Below are 20,487 nucleotides of genomic sequence, written 5' to 3' on the forward strand. Positions count from 1 at the left end.
TCCTTTTCTTATTCACTCTCATTGCTAAATTCCTCTTTTCTACTCCCTCAACATATAAATGACACCAGCTCAGAATCGTTTTCATTCATATTCATAGATTGTTTCATAGATTCATAGTTGTTAGGGGGTGAAAGGGACCTTGCAGATCATTGGGCTCAGGCCCTCCGCTCTAAGCAAGAAGACAACTGGGGTCAAGTGACCCTGGTGAGATGACTGTCCAATGTCTTCTTGGATAGGTGACTGCACCACCTCTGCGGGGAATTTATTCCATGGAATAAACTGTGAATAAACTTATATGAACTCAGCTGGACACTGGAGCACAAATTCAGAGGTGGAGGACTGTGATAAAATAATTGTTGGTTCATATGTTGTAAATTGGACTTCGGAAATTAAATCGGCTGTATATGCAAAGAAGTTCTTCCAGAAGTACAGGCAACCCCTGCATAATGCTGTTTTGCTATAACACTCATTTAAAATTGATACCTGGTTCCACTTAGTGCTTGCTCAGCGAGTTTCATTATAATGCGCACGGTTGCCACCTTGGGTCATTAAAAACAATTGCAATCGCCATCTTGGATCATCAAATACTTTCATTTTCACTTAACACTCATTTTGCTGAACACTTGATTTTTCAGGCACCAATTAAGAGCACTAAGCAGGGGTTGCCTGTACGGGAAATGCAGCTTGCAAGCTCCATGCGGGTATGCTGATGTCCTAGTGTGTCCTCCAAACTCTTTTTACTGAAGCCTGTGTTCCTTCCTCCAAGTGCCATGCATGCTCCTTCAGTTTTCCTTTCATCAGTTATGACTTCTGTGCAAGCATTTGTTGACTAGCTGGAGCCAGAAGCTGCAAATATATAGATATATGGCCTTTAGATTGTAAGGTACTTCAAGGGAACTGGACTTTAAATCAGTCTCACACTTCTGGCTTCTGTTACTGCAAGTTAACAAGGGAATTGTTTCATGCTTTTGTTCCTTCTATTTTGTTGAATTGATTTTTTTGTACCCTGTGTTGCTCACATGCTTTATTAATGAACCTACATCCTTGTCCAAAAGCACCTTTCATGTTATCTTGTTCCTGATTTTTGCTTCACCCACCTGGATGCTGTCTTGTCTACAGCTGTTGTTGTGACTCTAGAGGTAGCCAGGTCGCACTGCAACTTGGCCTGTGGCCTGTTGTCCTTGCTCCTTGTGGTTATTTGTTGGTTGAAACCAGAGCTGCTCACCTGGGCAGAACAGCTTCAAGTCCCTGTCTCTTGTGATAGCAAACTGGTTAGAAATTACTGCAGCTTGGTATGAAGGCCCAGGATTGCATCTTTTATGTCTGCAACTTCTCCTGAAATGAGAATGCCATCAGCTGCAATCCTGAGGACCAGAAGTCTCTCTAGTACCTGAGTCACTTTACAATGGAAGATCTCTGGGATTGAATCCTTTCATCTTTGGCAGCACCTTGAAACAGGTATGGCAAACGTTGCCAGGAAACTGGAAGGCTCAAGGGGCCAGAACCCGTTCACCAACAGTGACGTATTTCCTCGGTTGCTGGCAATGTGTAGGGGCTTCCTTCCAATGCTGTGTTGAGTGGTTTTGAATCAAGGAAGATGGAGGCACAATACAGCTGTGCCACCTCAATTTCTCTGTCCCGCATCCACTATAGATATGGCTTGGCCCTCTAGCCAGGTGGGTACAAACACTTCAGCCCCCCTTTTCTTCCAGGATAGAGTCAACCCCACCACCATAAAAAGTTTTCCATGTAGCTGAATTCAGCTTTCAGTCCCTATCTTAAAAGCAACCGCACAACTGCAACCGAGTGCCTAGCGATCAACCATTGCTCCCTGAGATTCAATGAAAAAATGAGGCCAGGACCAATTCTTCCTGCGAATGGTTTTCGGATGGCCATAGTGCCCAGATGGTGCTTGGGTTCAGTCAGGCTTCCTTTCTCCACACTGAAACAGCCTGTCCACATTCCTTACCTTTCATCCCTCAGCTGCCGGGCTGCCTTCCTTTTGAGCCTGCCTCCCACGCCTAATAGCCCAGGTGTAGTGGGGCAGGGTTAATAAGTCCTCCCTCCTCAGCCCCTTTTTCATAGAATCATAGCGAATGAGGGTTGAAGGGACATTAGGAGGTCACATCTAGTCCAACCTCCTGCTCAAAGCAGAACCAGCCCCAACTAGGTCATCCCAGCCAAGGCTTTGTCTAGCCAGGTCTGCAAAACCTCCAAGGATGGAAAGTGTACCACCTCTCTGGATAACCTTTTTGGCTGGTGCAGGGTTTGCGCACTTTGTCTCACTGATCCTTGGCTTCTCTGAAGGATTTCTCAGCTTTCCTAAGCTGTTGCTCCACTCTGTTAATTTGACAGTTGCATTGATGCCTCTTGTAGACCTACCAGTGCCTTCTTTGCCAGATACATGCACTTTCATGATCTCCTGGACTTAGCACCAGGGTCTGTTTGCCTTCAAGTTGTCTATCTACTTGAAAGAAGTTTTTGTATTTTGGACTGGGAGTACAGTGCCTGTTCTGCCATTTTGCTCACTTTGGTTTATACAGTCTAGCAGTGGATGGCACTCCTCTCAGTCAACTACTAGTAAGTCCAGACAATATCCCTCTTTGTGTGTGTGTCCAGCTAAAGGTCTACATCAGGGGTAGGCAACCCCTGGCATGGGTGCCCAGGTGTTGCACACAGAGGTATTTTGCTCATCGTGTGCACCTTGGTGCAGACAGCAGGGAAGGGGCTGGGGCTGCACTGTCACAAGGATTGGGCCCCTTGCAGCTCACCCACCATCTGTCCCTGGCATGCCAACATCTTACAAATCAAAGTTGCAGATGTTTTTGGTACTCTGCCCAAAATTGCTCCCAGCCTCTGGTCTGCATCCATCCACTGTGCCTCAGAAAGATTACATTGTAAATCAACATTGTCAGAGCTCTGCCGTTTATTTGATTGGTACAGTAGACCATACAATGTAGTTGGGATCAGACTGGCCAATTCAATTGCAATATGGCAACTGAATGCAAGGGAACCTTCTTCTGCAGTGCATATACAGCAAGAGCTTTTGGGTCTGCTAACGCCACACTGCAGACCACCTTCTCTTCATTGGAAATCTTGACATCCTCACTCACAGCATATACTGTCACATTTGTCTTCTTTAAGTACCTAGTTTCATAGTTTCATAGTTTCTAGGGTCGGAAGGGACCTGAGCAGATCATCAAGTCCGACCTCTTGCCATGGCAGGAAAGAGTACTGGGGTCAAACAACCCCAGCAAGGTGTACATCCAGCCTCCTCTTAAAGCCCCCCAGGGTAGGAGCCAGCACCACTTCTCTTGGAAGTTGGTTCCAGATCCTAGCCGCCCTGACCATGAAGTCACACCTCCTGATGTCTAGCCTGAATCTACTCTCTGCCAGCTTGTGACCGCTATTCCTGGTCACTCCTGGCAGTGCTTGGGGGGACAGGGACTCCCCCAATGCCTGCTGGTCCCCTCTGACTAGTTTGTAGCAGGACACTAGATCCCCCCTCAGCCTTCTCTTGTGGAGGCTGAAAAGGTTCAGGTCCCGTCGCCTCTCCTCGTAGGGCCTGCCCTGCTGCCCCTGGTCATGCGAGTGGCCTCCCCTGCACTCTCTCCATGCTGTCCACATCCCTCCTGAAGTGCGGCGCCCAGACCTGGACACAGTACTCCCGCTGCGGCCTGACCAGTGACGCATAGAGGGGGAGGATCACCTCCCTGGACCTGCTCGAGATGCAGCTGTGGATGCAGGACAAGGTGTGGTTGGCCTTCCTGACCGCGTCCCCACACTGCCGGCCCATGTTCATCTTGGAGTCATTGATGAGTCCAAGATCCTTTTCTGCCTCTGCCCTGACAAGAGGGGAGTTCCCCAGCCTGTAGGTATGGTGCTGGTTGTTCCTCCCCAGGTGCATCACTTTGCACTTGTCGGTGTTGAATCCCATCCTGTTCTCGTCCACCCACCCCTGTAACCTGTCTAGGTCTGATTGTAGCCTATTCCTCCCTTCTAGCGTGCCCACATCCCCCCAGATCTTAGTGCCATGAGCAAATATGAACAGGTGCTTTTTACCCCCTCGTCCAAGTCACTGATGAAGATGTTGAGCAGTGCGGGCCTGAGGACCGAGCCCTGCGGAGCCCCATTGCCCACATCCCTCCAAGTCAAAAATGACCTGTCCACCACCGCTCTCCAGGTGCGGCCCTCCGGCCAGTTGGCGACACATCTGACTGTGTGGGTATCGACACCACAGCCGCCCAGTTTCTTAATGAGAATGGGACGAGAGACAGCATTAAAATATGTAGCATTAAAATATGAAGTGACTCTTCCCAAACCTCTCAAACCATTGCCAACAGACTAGGCACCTTTATTTCTGTCCATACTGCTGTCCATTCTCAGTCTGATTTAATTGTTACCTATCAATATATAATTTACTACTTAGAAAACCAAGTGTTAAAACAGTAGTGCTAATGACATATCCAAAGTACGCAAAAATTAGGAAATATGAAATTAAGGCTGATCATGTAAACTTGATTTGCCCTCACCCCCCACCCTTGCAACTAGACATTGTGAAAAGCCTTTAATTACATGAACACTAAGTTTTTTGGGTTTTTTAAATGTGGCCCCTATTTCACTCAATGCACAGGATTTTTTTTTATGTGAGGAGGGCCATTCTTGGAAACCTTGCAAAAATTTCTCATCATCTCCACTTAAATGTTTAAGAACTTAATTGAGACCACATGGTTTCATTAGTTTTGGATGGACCCCAGAAGCTTAAGTGGAAGTACTCAGAAATCTGGAAGATTATCAGAATTTCTTCAAAACTTCTGAACATGAAGTTTTGTGATGAGAGCTGGCTGGAAATTTCACATTTTCAAAATTGTGATTAAAATTCATTGTAGGATTTCTCAAGGGGATTTGATTTATTTTTGTTATTGGTTTATAAAATACATCAAACGGTATAAAAGTCTAAATATTGATTAACAATATTTACTCTTGTGGACTTTTTGTGAATATTTCTTTTTTTGTGATACTCTTTAATAGAGGCATGGAAAAAAAAAATCTGTAAGGAGGAATATTTGCTTCAGGTGCATTGAAGCCAGAGTGAGCTACTTGCACTAGAGCTTCAATATGAGAACTTTGACTCTGAAACCATGAATTTTTAGGCCTGAATCTTGAAGATCCAGTTCTGTTGGATGAAAATGTAGTGTTTTACTCGAGGCTATTGACTAGCTTAGACTTCCATCTCGTGATGTAGTAGGACTGTCCAGCAGGAAGCCCTGAGATACCTGAGCTATCTTGGGTACTAGAAAAAAATTGGTCACAACAGCATGGCGCTCAGCATAGATTAATTTACCCTGCCGGGAAGCTGAGCTCCATGGCTATCCTCTTTTTACTGGTTTTGGTATCTTGACTCCACTCTACAGTCCACAGCACCTATGCAATATACATGTTGAAATATTGCTTTAAATGGCAAAGGATTTAACACTTAATTAAGAAGGGATTATAGGGCCTCTATTCAGTGAAAAAGTATGCGCCGCCAGTTACAATACATATGATTTGCTGCAGGAGTTGGTCGTGGAATGTGCCAGAAAATGAGCAAATTCCCTAAGCCCCTTTTATCTCCTTGCACATACCTAACCTCCGCTTTATCTCCAAGGGAGACACAATTCAAAGGTTACAGCCAGCTGCAGAAAAGGTGTTCCCGGGGCTCAAAAGACCATCAACTGTTTGCATTCAAATAAAACACCTCCCGTTGCTACCAGGACCCAATGCAGGTCCTCTGCCTTGCTTGGCTATTTACTAGAAGTTTTACTAGGGTAAAAAAAGAAATAAAAGAAGTGTGAGCAATTTCTGTGACAGGCCGCCACTTTACAAATGTTGCTGCTGGACCTACATCAGTCCCTGATTGTGTAAATCAGGAGTAACACCACTGAAATGAAATGAAAGGACCAGCCCCTCAAACTGGCATAGCTCCGTCAGCTTCTCTGGGACTATGCCATACCCTCGTCCAATGGATTTAAATCCACAGTGTGGAGCAGATTCAGGGCTACTTATACATGTGTCCTGCATTAAAAAGAAGGGCTCGGTCCTGATCTGACTCACGCAGATGTAACCCCCTTCGCTCCTAAAGCCATCTCTCTTCTGGCTAGTCACTAGCCTGTTTTGCCCCAACACAATGGATCTGTCGCTTCTTCAGTCTAGATGGAGTAGGTGATACCTATTTGGGACCTCATGAGCCCATAACTTACTCACTACCAGTAGCATAACTAGGTGGGGCAAGTGGGGCAACAGCTCTGGGTGCTGAGTGAGACGGGCACACGGATGGCCACCATTACTAGCCATGGCTCAGCTGGCCACCCCAACTGCATCTGCTGCCCAGATCACAAAATGTCCCACTTATATTTCTGCTTACTACACCCTGAAGCATTAAATGAAACGACAGTTTCTTAAACCAGCATTTCTAGGTTGTACACAGACCTCCCAGGTCATTACAATAATTAAAGAAAACTGCTTATTACTGCAAAATATTCACATCTTATGTATTTGCCACCTTGAAATGGCCTGTTTCCAGGGGGAAAAGAGCCCATCCCACCCCCAAAAGACAGCTTTCAAATTCCACCCCAAAATTTATATCCGAGTTCTTCCATTTTCAATAAATGCCCAAGTTAAAGTGCAAGGGAAAGAACCCACGTGTACAACATTCCCGTGCTGTGGATTCATAATAACTTTTATTAATATATTATGCTACAAAAATATTTTGACAAAATAACATTAGAAAGCATCTTTTTTTTTTCATTACACTCTTCAAAACAGTTCATAAAAGCATGAGGTGGAATGGGGGGGCTTAGAAATACTTGAAAAATGTTTGAATTGGGAGCTAACCATTTGAATTGGGAACCGATGAACGTGTAATTGGTACGTTGATGTGATGCTGCAGCTCGAATAGGTGTCATTTCTCCACAAAAACAGTGCAATCAAGCAGTTGGGAAGGAGTTTCCCAAGATTAAGGCACTGGCTTAAAAACTAGTTGCTAGAATTTTTGCACTGGTATAAATCAAAAGAGGATTTCCGTGGGCTTGCGGTGGTGTGAACAGGCTGTCTCATGCGGCTGGTTTTCTCCAACTCAGTCAAACCAGGTGAACTTGAAGATGGGCCCTGGTTGGCCTGGCAATCTCGCCAGAGGTGTGAATCTAGCCTACGCAGGTTTGGACCCAATATTGAATTACCTGATTCCCTAGAATTACCTTAGTCAGCAGCACTTCGAGGCAATGACATGTAGCTGATTTAAAAAAAACCAAAAAACCTAAATCTTGGCACTTTGGTTTCTCTGATATAAATACTCTGTGAACGACTCCTTCCCACATGGGGGCTGGTTGGTAATAAATTGCCTGAGCACATTATTGCATTAAGGATGGTTTGAACTATCTCACTTTCTTGCCAACTGCCTATCAAAGAAAGTAGATAAATATACTGCACTGAGCCTTGGATTTCCCTCAGTTACCTCTGAGTTTGGAGGAAGGTGCAGGGAGTTCAAGACCAAGGGTTTTTGATTATTAATCAAACTCAGCAGTTACTACCAGTAGAGGTATAGGAAGACAATGGATTATTCAGAAACCCGAATAGGTACACTGGAAAAACATGCCATTCACACAATGTAATGTGCCACCCAGTGATCTCCACTTTAGACATGCTCTCCAGATGGCAACACACTTTAGGATAAGGTCTGTAGGTGAAGAGTGGCAAGAAAAGCATGGACACAAAACAGTTGGAATAGATTCTTTTGTTTGCAATGCTGCATTTTCTTTTCCTCGCAGGCTAGATAGTTAACTAGCATGAGTTTGCTGCATTAGATAGAGGACCAACTCTACGAGGATTGATTTTAACTTGGTGTTCTGCTGTGAGACCGAATCACATGAGTTTTCAAAGTTGGATCTAACAATACCAAAATCATGGCCCTTGTTAGAAGAAATTTCATGAAAAATCTGGAGGATATTTCAGATATACAGTGTGGCCAACAGTTGCAATTTTACTGTGGCTCTCGTGGTAGTGGCTGTTTTTCTTAAAGCGCCAACTCCTGGAGTCATGTGATTACACATAACTCCCAGCTTTTGCTAAGGGGAAAAAAGAAAGTCAATTTCTATCTCTTGTGGTTGCTGTGGGAAGCCTAAAAATCCAAGCCCTAAAAGCTCAAAACCCAAAAGGAAAACAGAAGTCCAGTGCAGCCGGTACACCATGACTCTTATTATAATGCACACAGCATGCATCTGAATTTTATACACACTCTCCAAACAAAAATACACTGGATAGCACAAAACTGTGGTTCTGAAAGTCCTGTATTCAAGTGGGTCATGTTAATGTCATGATTATTTTCTACATTTATTAGGACTGGGTTAGCACAGTTAATTACTATGTATTCCATATTGTCTAGAGTCCAGTGCAGTGGGGTCTTATTTTATAGTCCTTTATGTATTTATTGCTCTGTTTTACAAACATTTGATTGAAAGCAGTTAGTTGGAAAGATATCTGTAGTTTATGGCAGTTAGTTGGAAAGATATCTGTAGACTATGGCATAAAGGGAATATTATCTGATTAGAGAACTGTGTTAAATCTGTTGATGTAGAGCTGCCTCAGTTAGGGTCCATGGAAAACTCATTGATTACACAGTATTGGCCCTTCCCCATTTCTGGCTGCTAGATAGCCTTAAAGCAGCTACATCTGCACTAAATCCTTTGCTAATATTGTGCTTCCAGAGGAGAAACTTGTTACAGAGATTTCGTAAGATTGTCCATAGGAGGGCAGATGTCCTCTCTCTCTCTCTCTCGCTCTCTCTCTCTATATATAGATCTATAGATATCTATCTATAGATAGCGATATATGTTGCTTTTGGAACAGTGGCTCAGAGATCTTTTTTTGCTACTACAGTGAACTTCCAACTGACTATTGTGTGCGTGCAATATTTTGACAACCAATAAATTACTATGTATAGAGATATCTAGATCTAGATATCTATATATACCCTCACGTACAGGTCAAAGTAGGAAATAATTGTGCTTTATTGAATAAGGTTGGGAGATGCAGGTTGTATCTTGAGCCCCACCAACATCTGACTGTATAATGCAAGACAGGTTACTGCATCTCTTGTTCCCCTTCTACCTCTGTCTTGCCTATTTGGTTTTAATTTCTAGGAGGCAGGGATTATCTCTAACTGTGCTTTACAGAGCAAACCAGGTCCCTCATCTCTAGATGCTGCCATATTGCAATGGTAATAAGCCTGGGCTTTGTTCTATGTCATATACCATCGTCTCAAGAAAACCTGCATATTACCTGTAGTATGGGGTCATTTAGTATGGGGTCATTTATCTGGAAATGAGTTCAAAGGTCTCAGTTAAAAGATCCAGGTCACTGTCTGCTGCAGTAGAACCCTTTTCTAGGCAAGTTTATATTGAAAATCAAGAGTTTCTAAGCTGTTATACTCAAATGAAATCTCTTACAGCATAAGAGCTCAAATAAAACTGAAACTAAAGATCCTAAAACATGTTTCCAATATGCGATCCAGTGCAATAAATATCATGCAAGGTGAATGGCTTCCTTCCAAAACCAACATCTCTAACCTTCCACAAGCCAAAATATACAATGTAAAAATATGCATGAGACGTGCTTGAAGCTCTCACTGGGGGCAACGCTCAATGTTTTCCATTTCAAGTTGTAGGCTTTTGTACCAGCCCTGGAAAAACAGATCTAGCTCACTAAGCAATGTACCCCCTCACTTCCATGCCATGCACCTAAAATGAATCTTAGCATCCTTCTATCTGAAGGGAAGCAAAGCCTATATAGTTGATTCAGAAAAAAACTCCCTCTATCATTTGTTGCCTTGACATTGCACCAAAGGGTTGATCTTTACCTGGGATGTGATGGAATATGAAACAAAACAGTCATGTACAACCTGGAGCATCCTAGCTTTGTGGAGCGGGTTCCAGATAAAGGCATTTGCCTTTTACACCCTGACTATTCCTTAACCTGCCGTATTTTCTTCTGTTAACTGTGATAGAGATGGAACAAACAAACAAACACCTAATTTTGTTAGTATGATTCACCGTACAATTGCTTACAGATCCCTATGCAAAATGTCCTTTCCATTCCTGGAAGGCTAAACACTAGAGTGGATTGCTATTAAATTTCCTGTGGGAAAACTTGAGTGAAAACCCAAAACTGAAATTATTTTAGCTTCTTTAAAAAAAAAAAACCCTCCTATTTACAAATTCAGTCTGCCTGCTGCAAAGCAATGGCATCGTTTGATTGATCTTTGTATTGTTTTCCATTTCTGATTTTCTTTGAAACTATGAAACCTTCCAATCAAATTGAACATATTCCACAATTTTCATTTCCACCAAAAAAAAAGCATTGAAGAACAAAAATCAATTTGCTCTACTAAACGTGCTGCCTTTTAAATTATGGGTGGTGTTCAAAATTCTCTGTAACTAGTTTCCAGAGAGTAGCAAGCAACCTGGTTCTCACTGGACATGTGTACACATTCATTAATGCACTATACTTACAGCACATTAAGTTTGGTACCTGTCATCACAGGACTAATTCTAGACTAATTCTATTGCGCATTAGCACGTTTTTGCCTGCCGCACTAATGCACAGGAGAATTAGTCTACTGTGCATTTAGCCCACTGAGGACGAGATTGAAGTGAAGTTTCATGCTTCTTCTCTTTTCCCTGTATATCACCGTCAAACTCAAAACAAGCCATTTGGCAAGTGAGTGAGATTTTTAGTGGGTATAACCTGGCACAACTCTATTAAATAAATAGAAGTGTCCTGATCTCCACCTCTTGAGAATCTTTCTGTATGCCTTCATGACCAAAGGGCCCAATCCAAAGTTTAGTGAAGTCAATAGGTGTCTTTTCATAAATCTGAGTGGGTTTTAGATTAGGTCATGATTCAACACAGAGGGACCAGTCATATACATCAGAGCAGTAGGAGCATGGCATTACAAACCTGAACTTTAAGCTGCTTCTGCATCCAACCTGCCCAGCCTACATTGTCTAAATGATGGCCAGACACAAGTTCTGTAGACCAGCATGTGATTAAACAGTTACAGCCTGTAGCTAGGTCAGACCCTGTTTTTGTCTGCACTGAGGAAAATCAGAAATAGAGTTACGCTGATACACCATGTCTATAAGAGGAGATACCAACTCTATAGGGGTACCCTAGACTTAAAAGGCACATCTTCAGTCTGTGTGTTCTTACTCCAGGTTTATTACCAGGAACTGCTAATTAGTCACAGTGGAGACAAGGCAGTTTGTTGTTTCTGTATGAAATAAAAGGGTGAGTTAAAGATTTATCTTGAATTGTTAACGTGTGGAAACCCCCTGTGGGTGTGGCTACATGTGCTTTTACACATGCCTAAACTTAATGCATATTTGCCTAATACACATTAAGGCAGTTTAGGCATGCATGTACACATGCATGCACTAAGGTGCATTAACACTGTGTTGGGACTGATTTGGGACTAAAGTTATGACAATGAAACGTTTGATCATCATTTGCTTTATAACTACTAAAGTTAGTCCCAAGTCACTCAAAATACACAGTGCAAATGGACCTTAACCTGTCTACATATGTGTTAAGGCCCATGAGCTATTTGCACACCAATTTGATACCTCCTTTTGAGGTATCAAATTTAGGCAAGAATAGCTTAAAATCACCATTTTAAAAGTGTATTACGAGCATGCACTTATAGACCTGCACTCTTAATGCACCTTAAATCGGGCTAAAGCACCTGAAATAGGCATGTGTAGTCATGCCCTATGTCTCCTTCACTAAGATTTTACCTAATGTTAAGAACACACTTTTTTCCTAATGGAGATAGCCCACAGAAAGCAGAATTTGCCTCAGGTGTATTTAAATTGCAGTGAACAGATCGAAAAAAAAAAAGATAAAATAAAAAGGATCAGCGCAAATTGGCCTATGAGAGGGTGGCTGTAAAACTGAAATGACCAAAACACGTTCTTTGGGGGTCAATGCTGACTTTGGCAGTGTCAGTTCAAAGACAGATATAGCAAATATTAATTTATCCATTTCACCATTGCTACTGTTTAATACGGATGTTATTAACATATAAAACAACAATAAGTTTACCAGTCGAATAAATACACTTTCTTTTTTTTTTTTTATATGAACACATATATTTTACAAAGCCCCATAGCACTATGGGAAATAAAGATCCTTCTACAAAAAGAAGATGTAAGTCAGTGTTACCATAAAGCTTTAGAGTTTTAAAATGTATCTGGGAAAGCAACAAAACCAGCTAGAGACACAACCATTTCCCTTCAGTTAGAACATCCGGGTTGAAACTGCTCTTGAACAAGCCTCCTGTTTGGTCATAAATTATCTCTGTTCTCTCCTCTGGCTATTGCACATGAAATGAGGTGGGTCAGGAAGGCCTCAGTAGACTCAGGAGGAAAGAAGCTATTGCTACACAGAAAGAAGCAGTTAGTGATGGCACCAACACACTGCCTGGCGCTGAGCTTTTGGGTTGATGGTGAGAGGGGCGATCTGAACGGGGTCTGTGATCCAGTCGGTTTGAAATCCAAATGGGTGGCTTGACCGTGATGTAACCATTGGTGATCTTGATGTAGGAAGGTAATGTGGTCGTGCTAAAAAGAAAGACAAAGGGAGAAAATTATATGATGTTTGTTTTCCCTGTCCAGGTATTACTGAGCCAGCATCTTCCTAAATCAGTACTAATAACAAGCGGAACATCTTGCCCAAATATAGTTCTTTCCCCTGAAGAGCTTAATGTGCTAAATACCTCACCACCTCCTTCGCAGAGGCATGTTATGGTCTTTGGTTGCTACTGGGGGAAACTGAGGCATGGATTGATGCCACTTACCTAAGAGAATCCAGTGAGATCATGAAAGAGAACATGGAAGCCTTGTCTCTACTCATTTACTCTCATTTATGGCTGCAATCTTAGAGATGAGAACTTCAATTCAACTGGCTACAAGGGATTTTCAATCAAAACAGAGTGTCTGAAATACAGTTGATAGAGCTATGATTAGGTACGTGGCTCTGGATCTGGGCCAATAGTTACATGACTGAAGTATCATTCAACCTTTATGTTAGAGTTAATTTATGATGTGCTTTTAGGATCTAATTCTGGTCCCAATGGGCATGACTATATGTGGACTTTAACCCACAATGGCTTATTCTACTGTGCATTAAAACATCACATCAAAAACAGTGCCAGTATGCTGATGCACAGTAGAATTAGTTTACTGCTCATTAATGATCACTAAAAAGGCATTTGCTTTAGCTAGTGTGCATTGGGGCTGCCTAAAGCACCTTTAAATAGTACCTTATATTAGAGGTACTACATTTAATGTGCAGTAGCAAAAACATGTTAATGAATGTGTAGACATGGCCAATGAAATCTAAAGTAAGAAGTCCCATTCAGAACTAAGCTTGGGGTCTCAGGTTACTAGCCCCATCCCAGACAACTTTCCATAGGAACAGACACGCTCTCAATGTCCAACAGTGAAGAAGCCATCCTAAAATCACAGAAAAGTAGGGCTGTAAGAGACCTCAAGAAGCCAGCTAGTCCAACCCCTTCTGCTCAGGGAAGGATCATCGTTGCATAAAGCATCTCAACCAAGTGGTGGTGTAATATGAACTTAAAAATGTCCAGTGATGGAGATGCCACAACATCTCTCAGTAATCTGTTTCAGTACTTAGTCACCTTCATAATTCAAATCGCCTTAAGATCCAACCTAGATCTCTCCTGTTGCAATTTAAGACCGTAATTTTATAACCTGCACCATGTGGACAATGAAAGGTTTGATCACCATCTTCTTTATAACAACCCTTTCTGTGTCTCAAGATTGGCGTCAAATCCCCACCTCAGTCTACGCTTCTCCAGAGTAAATAATTGAAATTCTTCCAGCCTTTCCTCATAGGCTATGTGCTATAGCTTTGGTCAAGCATTGCAAACTATGGGATGTGTCTGGTAGCTTTTTAATCTTAAAAACAGGACAGTCTTTTGACAAGTAAGGGGAAGAATGACAATGCAACGGGTGTGCCAACAGTGGCAGCGTTTAACTGAAGTTCTTTTCCCATTTGCAAAGGAGCAGGACTCCAGTAAACTACCCCCGGAAAAGCCAACAGCCAGTGCAGTCCTTGTATATAAACATGCATGCAAGTCTACAAATATATAAATATACGTGCATGCATGTATACAAATACAAACATATATATATTTAAGTATATATGTGTGTGTCTATATACATACACACACAGATGTATATCTCGTAGAAGCAGAACTTCTGAAGAAGGAAGAAGAGATTTTTCAAACATGATGTAGCAAAAAAATGCTCCCCAAATGCAGACAACTTAATAGGCTGTGGCCAGATCCCCAGGGGATACAAATCCACATAGCTATTTTGAAATAGAGACACATTGATTTACACCATCTGCCACACTGACTTGATCTGGAGAAACGTCTGTGACTGCAGAAAACTGCAGATAAAAAGGTCATCGGGTAACTGAGGTTTTAAGAAGGAGGATACAATTCAGTGGCACAAGATGCAAATGTGCAAATGTCTTCTGAATGAGCAATAACAAGCGGAAGCTAGAAAATACTAGTATGAAGTTCTACACAAGTCTCTTCTGGATGCTATAAACATCTGGAGTAGATCTCCATGAATTCTGTATATGAAAGGGAAGGTCTGATTTCACCCAGTAGATGGCAATGGTAAACACAAACGAGCAGTCAACGAGTCAATCAATACCTTTGACAAGCCAGTTCATCACATATGACTTTTCATGGATGTTGTGATGCTTCCTTTTAATTCCATTTCTACTCCTTATACTAATCTGCAGCTCTTTGGGGTAACATTTTTTGTTTGGTATTGCATTCGATTTATTACTCCATGCTTTTATCTCGCGTATTATTAAACTTCACTAACGTCTAAGGAATTAAAGCAAGGCATTCCTATGGACAAGACACGCTGGTTACAAATTAAGGATATGGGAGCTGTCTCATGAGTTCAGGCAAAACGTCTGTCTAAACGGTAGCGTGTCTCTGACAGGAACCGGTCGTGGATGAGCCACAGAAAGATGTAAAACCCCCATTATGGAGAATTCTCTAGTAACTTGACCCCAGAGAAAGCACCTTCCCAAATGCAGGCTGCTTGTTGTTGGCTTAAGTCCTGAAGAACGAAAGCTTATATGTCTTATAAATCATTATCCCCTTCAGAATAACTGTGGGTAGCCTTTGCGTTTAAATGTCTAATATGTACTGAGAATAACGGTTCTAATAGCTAGTGCAGAGTCATGTCAATGGCACAGTTGTTATTTTTCAATATATACCTATTTTTATTAAGAGAAAATTTGATAGGCCAATCAATCATTTTAAAATCAAAACTTAGGCTGGATGTTAAGCCCCCTAAGAGGCAGTTAGGAGCTCATTTGAACTTTCCGCATTTTTATTCATCTTTGAAAAACTAGCCCTAAATTGTTTTGGTTTGTTTTTGTTTTATTTGAAAACTGGACTTAGGCTTCTCACATTAGATGGTCAGAAGGTAGGTTCTTCCCTGCGGAAAAATTTCAACTCACCAAGAAAAAAAAAAAACATCAACCAAAACCCTTTCAGATAAAAACAGAACAAATCAATTTAAAATGACCTTGTGGGGGTGTAGATTGGATGCTTTCTGTCCCCATTCTCTTGCCAGGGCTTGGTCTAGTAGCCAGACCACATCTTCTATGATGTGCCATAGTCTACTCTCTCCACACATCAAGGCAGACACAGTCCAGCTGGGGGACCAGGCCCACGAAGCAGAACAGGGGCGTTAGTCACCCAATCTACAGCTCCCACAAGTTGGTCTGGCAGCATTTCTAATCAACATTTTCATTTTGGGGCTTAAATTTTCCGTTTTCTGCTCAAATATTTGGGTGGGTCGTTTCTAAAAACTGGATGGGTGGGGGGTTGCTGGCAATCAGGGCCTTTTCTTGAACATTTTTGTTTAATTGCAACACACATTGTAACCAGCTTTCAGAGGCTATAAACCAGGAGCAGACAGATGACATCAATTTCAACAGTACTGGAACGTGTACAAATTCAGTATCAAATACCCTGGGAAAAATAAAGGACAAAGTCAGTGCAAGTGCTGTCTGTCTGCTTCCATCCCAAGGGAGTCCCAAGGCTGGTCCCTGCTCCGGTGCCACCCAAAGTGGGGGAATTTCAGTAGTTCCTACCGCATGGAGATACACCTAGAGAGCTGCATGTCTGTCCACTTTGGATCCCAGTGTAGTTTACATTGGTATCCAGAACTAATATAAATGATGTCAATGTATATATACCGTTAGTCACTGCAGGTCTTTCAAAATGTGTATGTTAGGATGAAGATAATATTCTCTTTTATGGGTAAAATAATTATTTAAAAATATTGAGTAGTAATAGGCACAAGCAGTGCCGCACCTAGACTCCTGGTGGCTCCAGGTGAACTTTTAGTATCGGACCCCACTTCGCCAGAGATAATGATTGTTTTTGTTGCAAATCACATCTATCGCTGATGTCTTTAAATAGGTTGTTCTCAATTGATAACACTGCCAGTCCTGTATATGTGCAGCATTAATTTTTTTTTTTGCAATTGTAATTTTTTTTTTCATTTTTGGGCCTCCTTTCTGTCTGGGCCCCAGGCGGCTGCCCAGTTCGCCCATGTCTGTGTCCGGGTCTGGGCACAAACTTATTAATATTATTTGTGAATACATAGTGAGCACTTTATTAACACAACCATTTGTCTGTTACCCCTAGAACATATTCTCTCTAGCTGTTTCATTGCTATGGCATCTTGGCAGAATGGTGCATGTGCACTTGCACCGCCCCTGTTCTTCTGTAGGAGTATAAGCACTCAATTGTCTGCTTTATCATGCAGGGGCTTTTCCTGGGAACTTTTCCACTGGCTTCATTTTGAGCAGGCTCTAAACTGCACATTAAGAACACTAAATAATAAATCACAGATATTAGAAATGAAAAATACCTCTCAGATCATCTACTGCAACCTCCTGCCAAGGCAGGATTGTTCCATGCTGGACTCTCTATTCCGTGATAAAGTGCCTTTAATAAAACCTGCTCTCTGACTTGTAATCAGCTTTGTTTGAACTTCTGTTTTGCTCTTCCACTTACGGAGTCATTACACAAATCTGGAAAACTCCTGGCTTCTTTTAGCCAAATGACCTGTGGTATCACATTTGCAAGCTTGTAATTTTGATCAGATAATAAGGCCATTTCCAAATTGTTGTGTTTGTCAGCCGTTGTCCATTCCCTATTAAAACTCATAAAACTGTCTCAGGAAAGGATCCTCAGTCACATGCCTAAGACCAAATACATGAACAGACCCACTGACTTACACCCTGAACTTTAAGCACAGGAGTATTTAAGCAGCTTGCTGAAACTGGGAACGGGCCTGGAGTGAAAACCAGGGCCATGACACTAAATAGCACAATATGCCATTACTCCTCCATTTGGGGGATCAGTTCTGTTTGAGCTTTAGCTTTTTGAGGAGGAAGAAAACTGCAATTATTTTGTCTTTTGTATTTTTTTTAAGGCTTATCTGGTCCTTATGAACAGCAACACATGGGCCACATCTAAACATCGTGCTATGTTGCCATAGCTATGTGCTATATTGCTGTAGCAATGTGCTATGGTGACATAGCGATTACATGCCCCTACGTGTCACCAGTAGCTACTTCACCATAGTGGCACACTCTCCCATTTTAGTGCACCATTATGGCAAAGTAGGGGCTAAAAATAACTGTGCACAGTGCAGTAGAGGTGGCTACTGTGCTGGTCCAAAAGGAGGTACTAAAGCATAGTGCAGTAACAATGTCACCATAGGGTGACATGTAAATGTGCCCCTAGTGCCGTTACATTATCTTCATGGTGAAAACAATGAGAATTATATATCCGAGGGTCTTAAAAGAACTGGCCTCAGTGCTGCTCATGGTGAAAGCTGAGGGTGGAGGCATCTTTTAGAAGGGATATAAAATTGAAAACCTGATAAGAACACCCACCTGATAAGAATACCCTTGTGCGTAGTGCTTTTTATCCATAGAGCGCAAAGCACTTTACAAGCATGGGCCATTTCGTTATCCTCATTTTACAACCAGAGAAACTGAAACACAGAAGTAAAGGGGCCTCAATCATTTAAGAGGCTTTAGAAGATGCTACTCATCATCTATCTGTATCTTTGTGTGCCTATATTCCTTGAAAACCCTGCCTAAGAGATGGTGGCTATGTCTACATGAGATGCTTACTGCGCAGTAGCTCATTAGCATTGCACAGTAGCATTGCAGGGCATGAACCCTGGAGCAGTACTGTGCAGTAGCTTAGTTAGGGTCACTAGGAAGCCATGTGGAGCTGGTTTCTGCATAGTAATGCCAGTTACTATGCAGTCAGTTAGTAATTGGGTATGCAAGTATGAAACAACCGTGCACTAAAAACTGCACAGTCGGTGTCTTGCATAGATGTGGCCAGTGCATACCTCAGACTGGGCCCTACTATTCCAGCCAAGCGGGGAACAGAATATGCCAACTTCACAATCCCAATCCCATGCTGTGGTGCAGGGAGACACAGGCTAACCCTGAGCAATCTGGGTCAACCAATCAGGGCTAACCTGTGAACTGCTGTCATCAGCCACCAGGCAGGCTGAGGGAGCCTGAAGACCATGCTGAGATAAGTGAACAGGAACCCATTAGTTGCATAGCATCAGTGCTGTCTGATCTCTGCACTTAAGGGGTCAGTATTTGAATGCCTGTTCAGGTGTCTCCGGGTAAGGTTTTGCACCAGGAAAACAAACCCAGGAGAATTGTCCCAGGTTATTTGAATGTGTGCATGCACCCTTCATGAATTCCTCCTACTTTATACCCCTTTCAAGTTTCAAGCAGAGTTGGTATTTTCATCTCTTGGTACCTAAGGGTGCAATGAAGGAAGCTTTCCCTTTCCAAGAGCTCTCTCTGAGGCCAGTGGCCAACCTGTTTAAAAAAGGCCTGTAGGAGTGAATATCTGATGACCATGCAGGTACGTGTCTATCATGTTTTACCCCCACAATGGCTGACATTCCCTGAAGGGTAAAGTCTTTCTTGCACACGCCTTTTACAAAGTCATTTGAGACACTTCTGGATGAAAGCGGCTATGTAAATACATGATGATTATTATTAACTAACCTAAAAAAAAATGTACAAGCCTAACACTTTTGTTTATACTAGCTGACACAGAGGGCTCATGCAGATGACCTGTCAACTTAGACTGAGCCTGAAAAATGTATTTTGCAATTAAAAACATAATGAGCCGGTAAATTGCAATGTTGTTTCTAGGTAAATACTCCATGTAATAACGCCTGGTTTGCATTTGTGATTTGAGGTTGATCTTCTGTTGTTGTAGGGTTTTTTTTTAAAACAATACTCACCATGTGCTTCCTATTTATTTTCAAAACAAATTTCACCATAATTGTGCTTTTTTGTTGTTTAAAGCAAACAGATGTGGAAAGAACTGATCACATTATTTTCCTGGTGGCTTTTTCAGATCTGAGATGACTAATAATGTCCCTTTCCTGGAAAAAGGCAGTTTCTCTGGATTCTAATCAGATGTCTTCATGTCACCAAATGTTATTAGTCAAGAGGCAAATGCCAATATGGTTTGGGTCCGGGGGTTCAGCTACATGCTGTATGATAATTGAGTTAGAAATTTAATAGCCTAATAGGGAGACAGCATTGGGTTTTAAAAGGTTCTTTCCTCTAATGGAAAAAGCCATTGCAAGCTTCAGTGGCTGGAAGTTAAAGCCAGATGAATTTAAGTAAGAAAAAATACACACATTTTTAACACTGAGAATGATTAGCCAGCTACCAACGGACATAGCAGATTCTCCACCTTTTAAAGTCTCCACATCAACACTGAAAGACATGCTATAGTTTCACACAGTTTACTGGGCTCAATCCAGGAGTAGCTGGGCAAAATGCTGTGTGCTCTAAGGGAGATCAGATCTAATGGTCTCTTCTTGCCTTCCTATTCTAGTATCTGAATCTATAAGCAGAGGCAAATAATTGCACAAAGATGCCCGAGCATGCCTAGTCTGAACCGTGTCTTTCAGCCTATGCAGGATTGAATCCTAGGAATGATTCTAATTAATAGATAAAGTATACTACATTTTTTCTTGTCTTTTTTATGTTGGGGAGCAGCAGATAACCCCTGTGGGAGACCAACTATCTACCCAACGATTGTCCATGTGTTACACAGCTTAACTCTTGTCACTTAGCTTTGAAGCCCAAGGAGTCAATCCTGCAAAGCACAGAAAATACCGTTCCCAGTCTTATCTACAAGCACACAAGCAATCTCATGGTTGACTGTATTCAGGTACTCACCATTACGCATTTTGTTGAATTGGGTTGGAGTGCTGTTATTCTCCACCCTCATTATTAGGATCCCATATCCAGGCC

The 20,487-nt window shown here is 42.1% G+C and overlaps 1 protein-coding gene across 2 annotated transcripts in view; it reads right to left on the bottom strand.

Moving 5' to 3' along the window:
- Positions 1 to 6,703: 6,703 nt before the first annotated feature.
- Positions 6,704 to 20,487, bottom strand: part of TRABD2B (TraB domain containing 2B) — a 416,430-nt gene continuing 402,646 nt past the window's right edge. The window contains exon 7 of one of the 2 annotated variants that reach the window (XM_090047376.1): positions 6,704 to 12,653. In XM_090047376.1, the coding sequence (XP_089903502.1) occupies positions 12,431 to 12,653 (223 nt within the window). In that variant the 3' untranslated portion in view covers positions 6,704 to 12,430. Of the gene's footprint in view, positions 12,654 to 12,889; positions 13,029 to 20,487 lie in introns of those variants that run through there. The other variant, XM_090047377.1, reaches the window with a different exon arrangement.

This window comes from Crocodylus siamensis, chromosome 5 (assembly GCF_052110815.1).
Source record: "Crocodylus siamensis isolate JL-2025a chromosome 5, ASM5211081v1, whole genome shotgun sequence".
NCBI lineage: Eukaryota > Metazoa > Chordata > Crocodylia > Crocodylidae > Crocodylus > Crocodylus siamensis.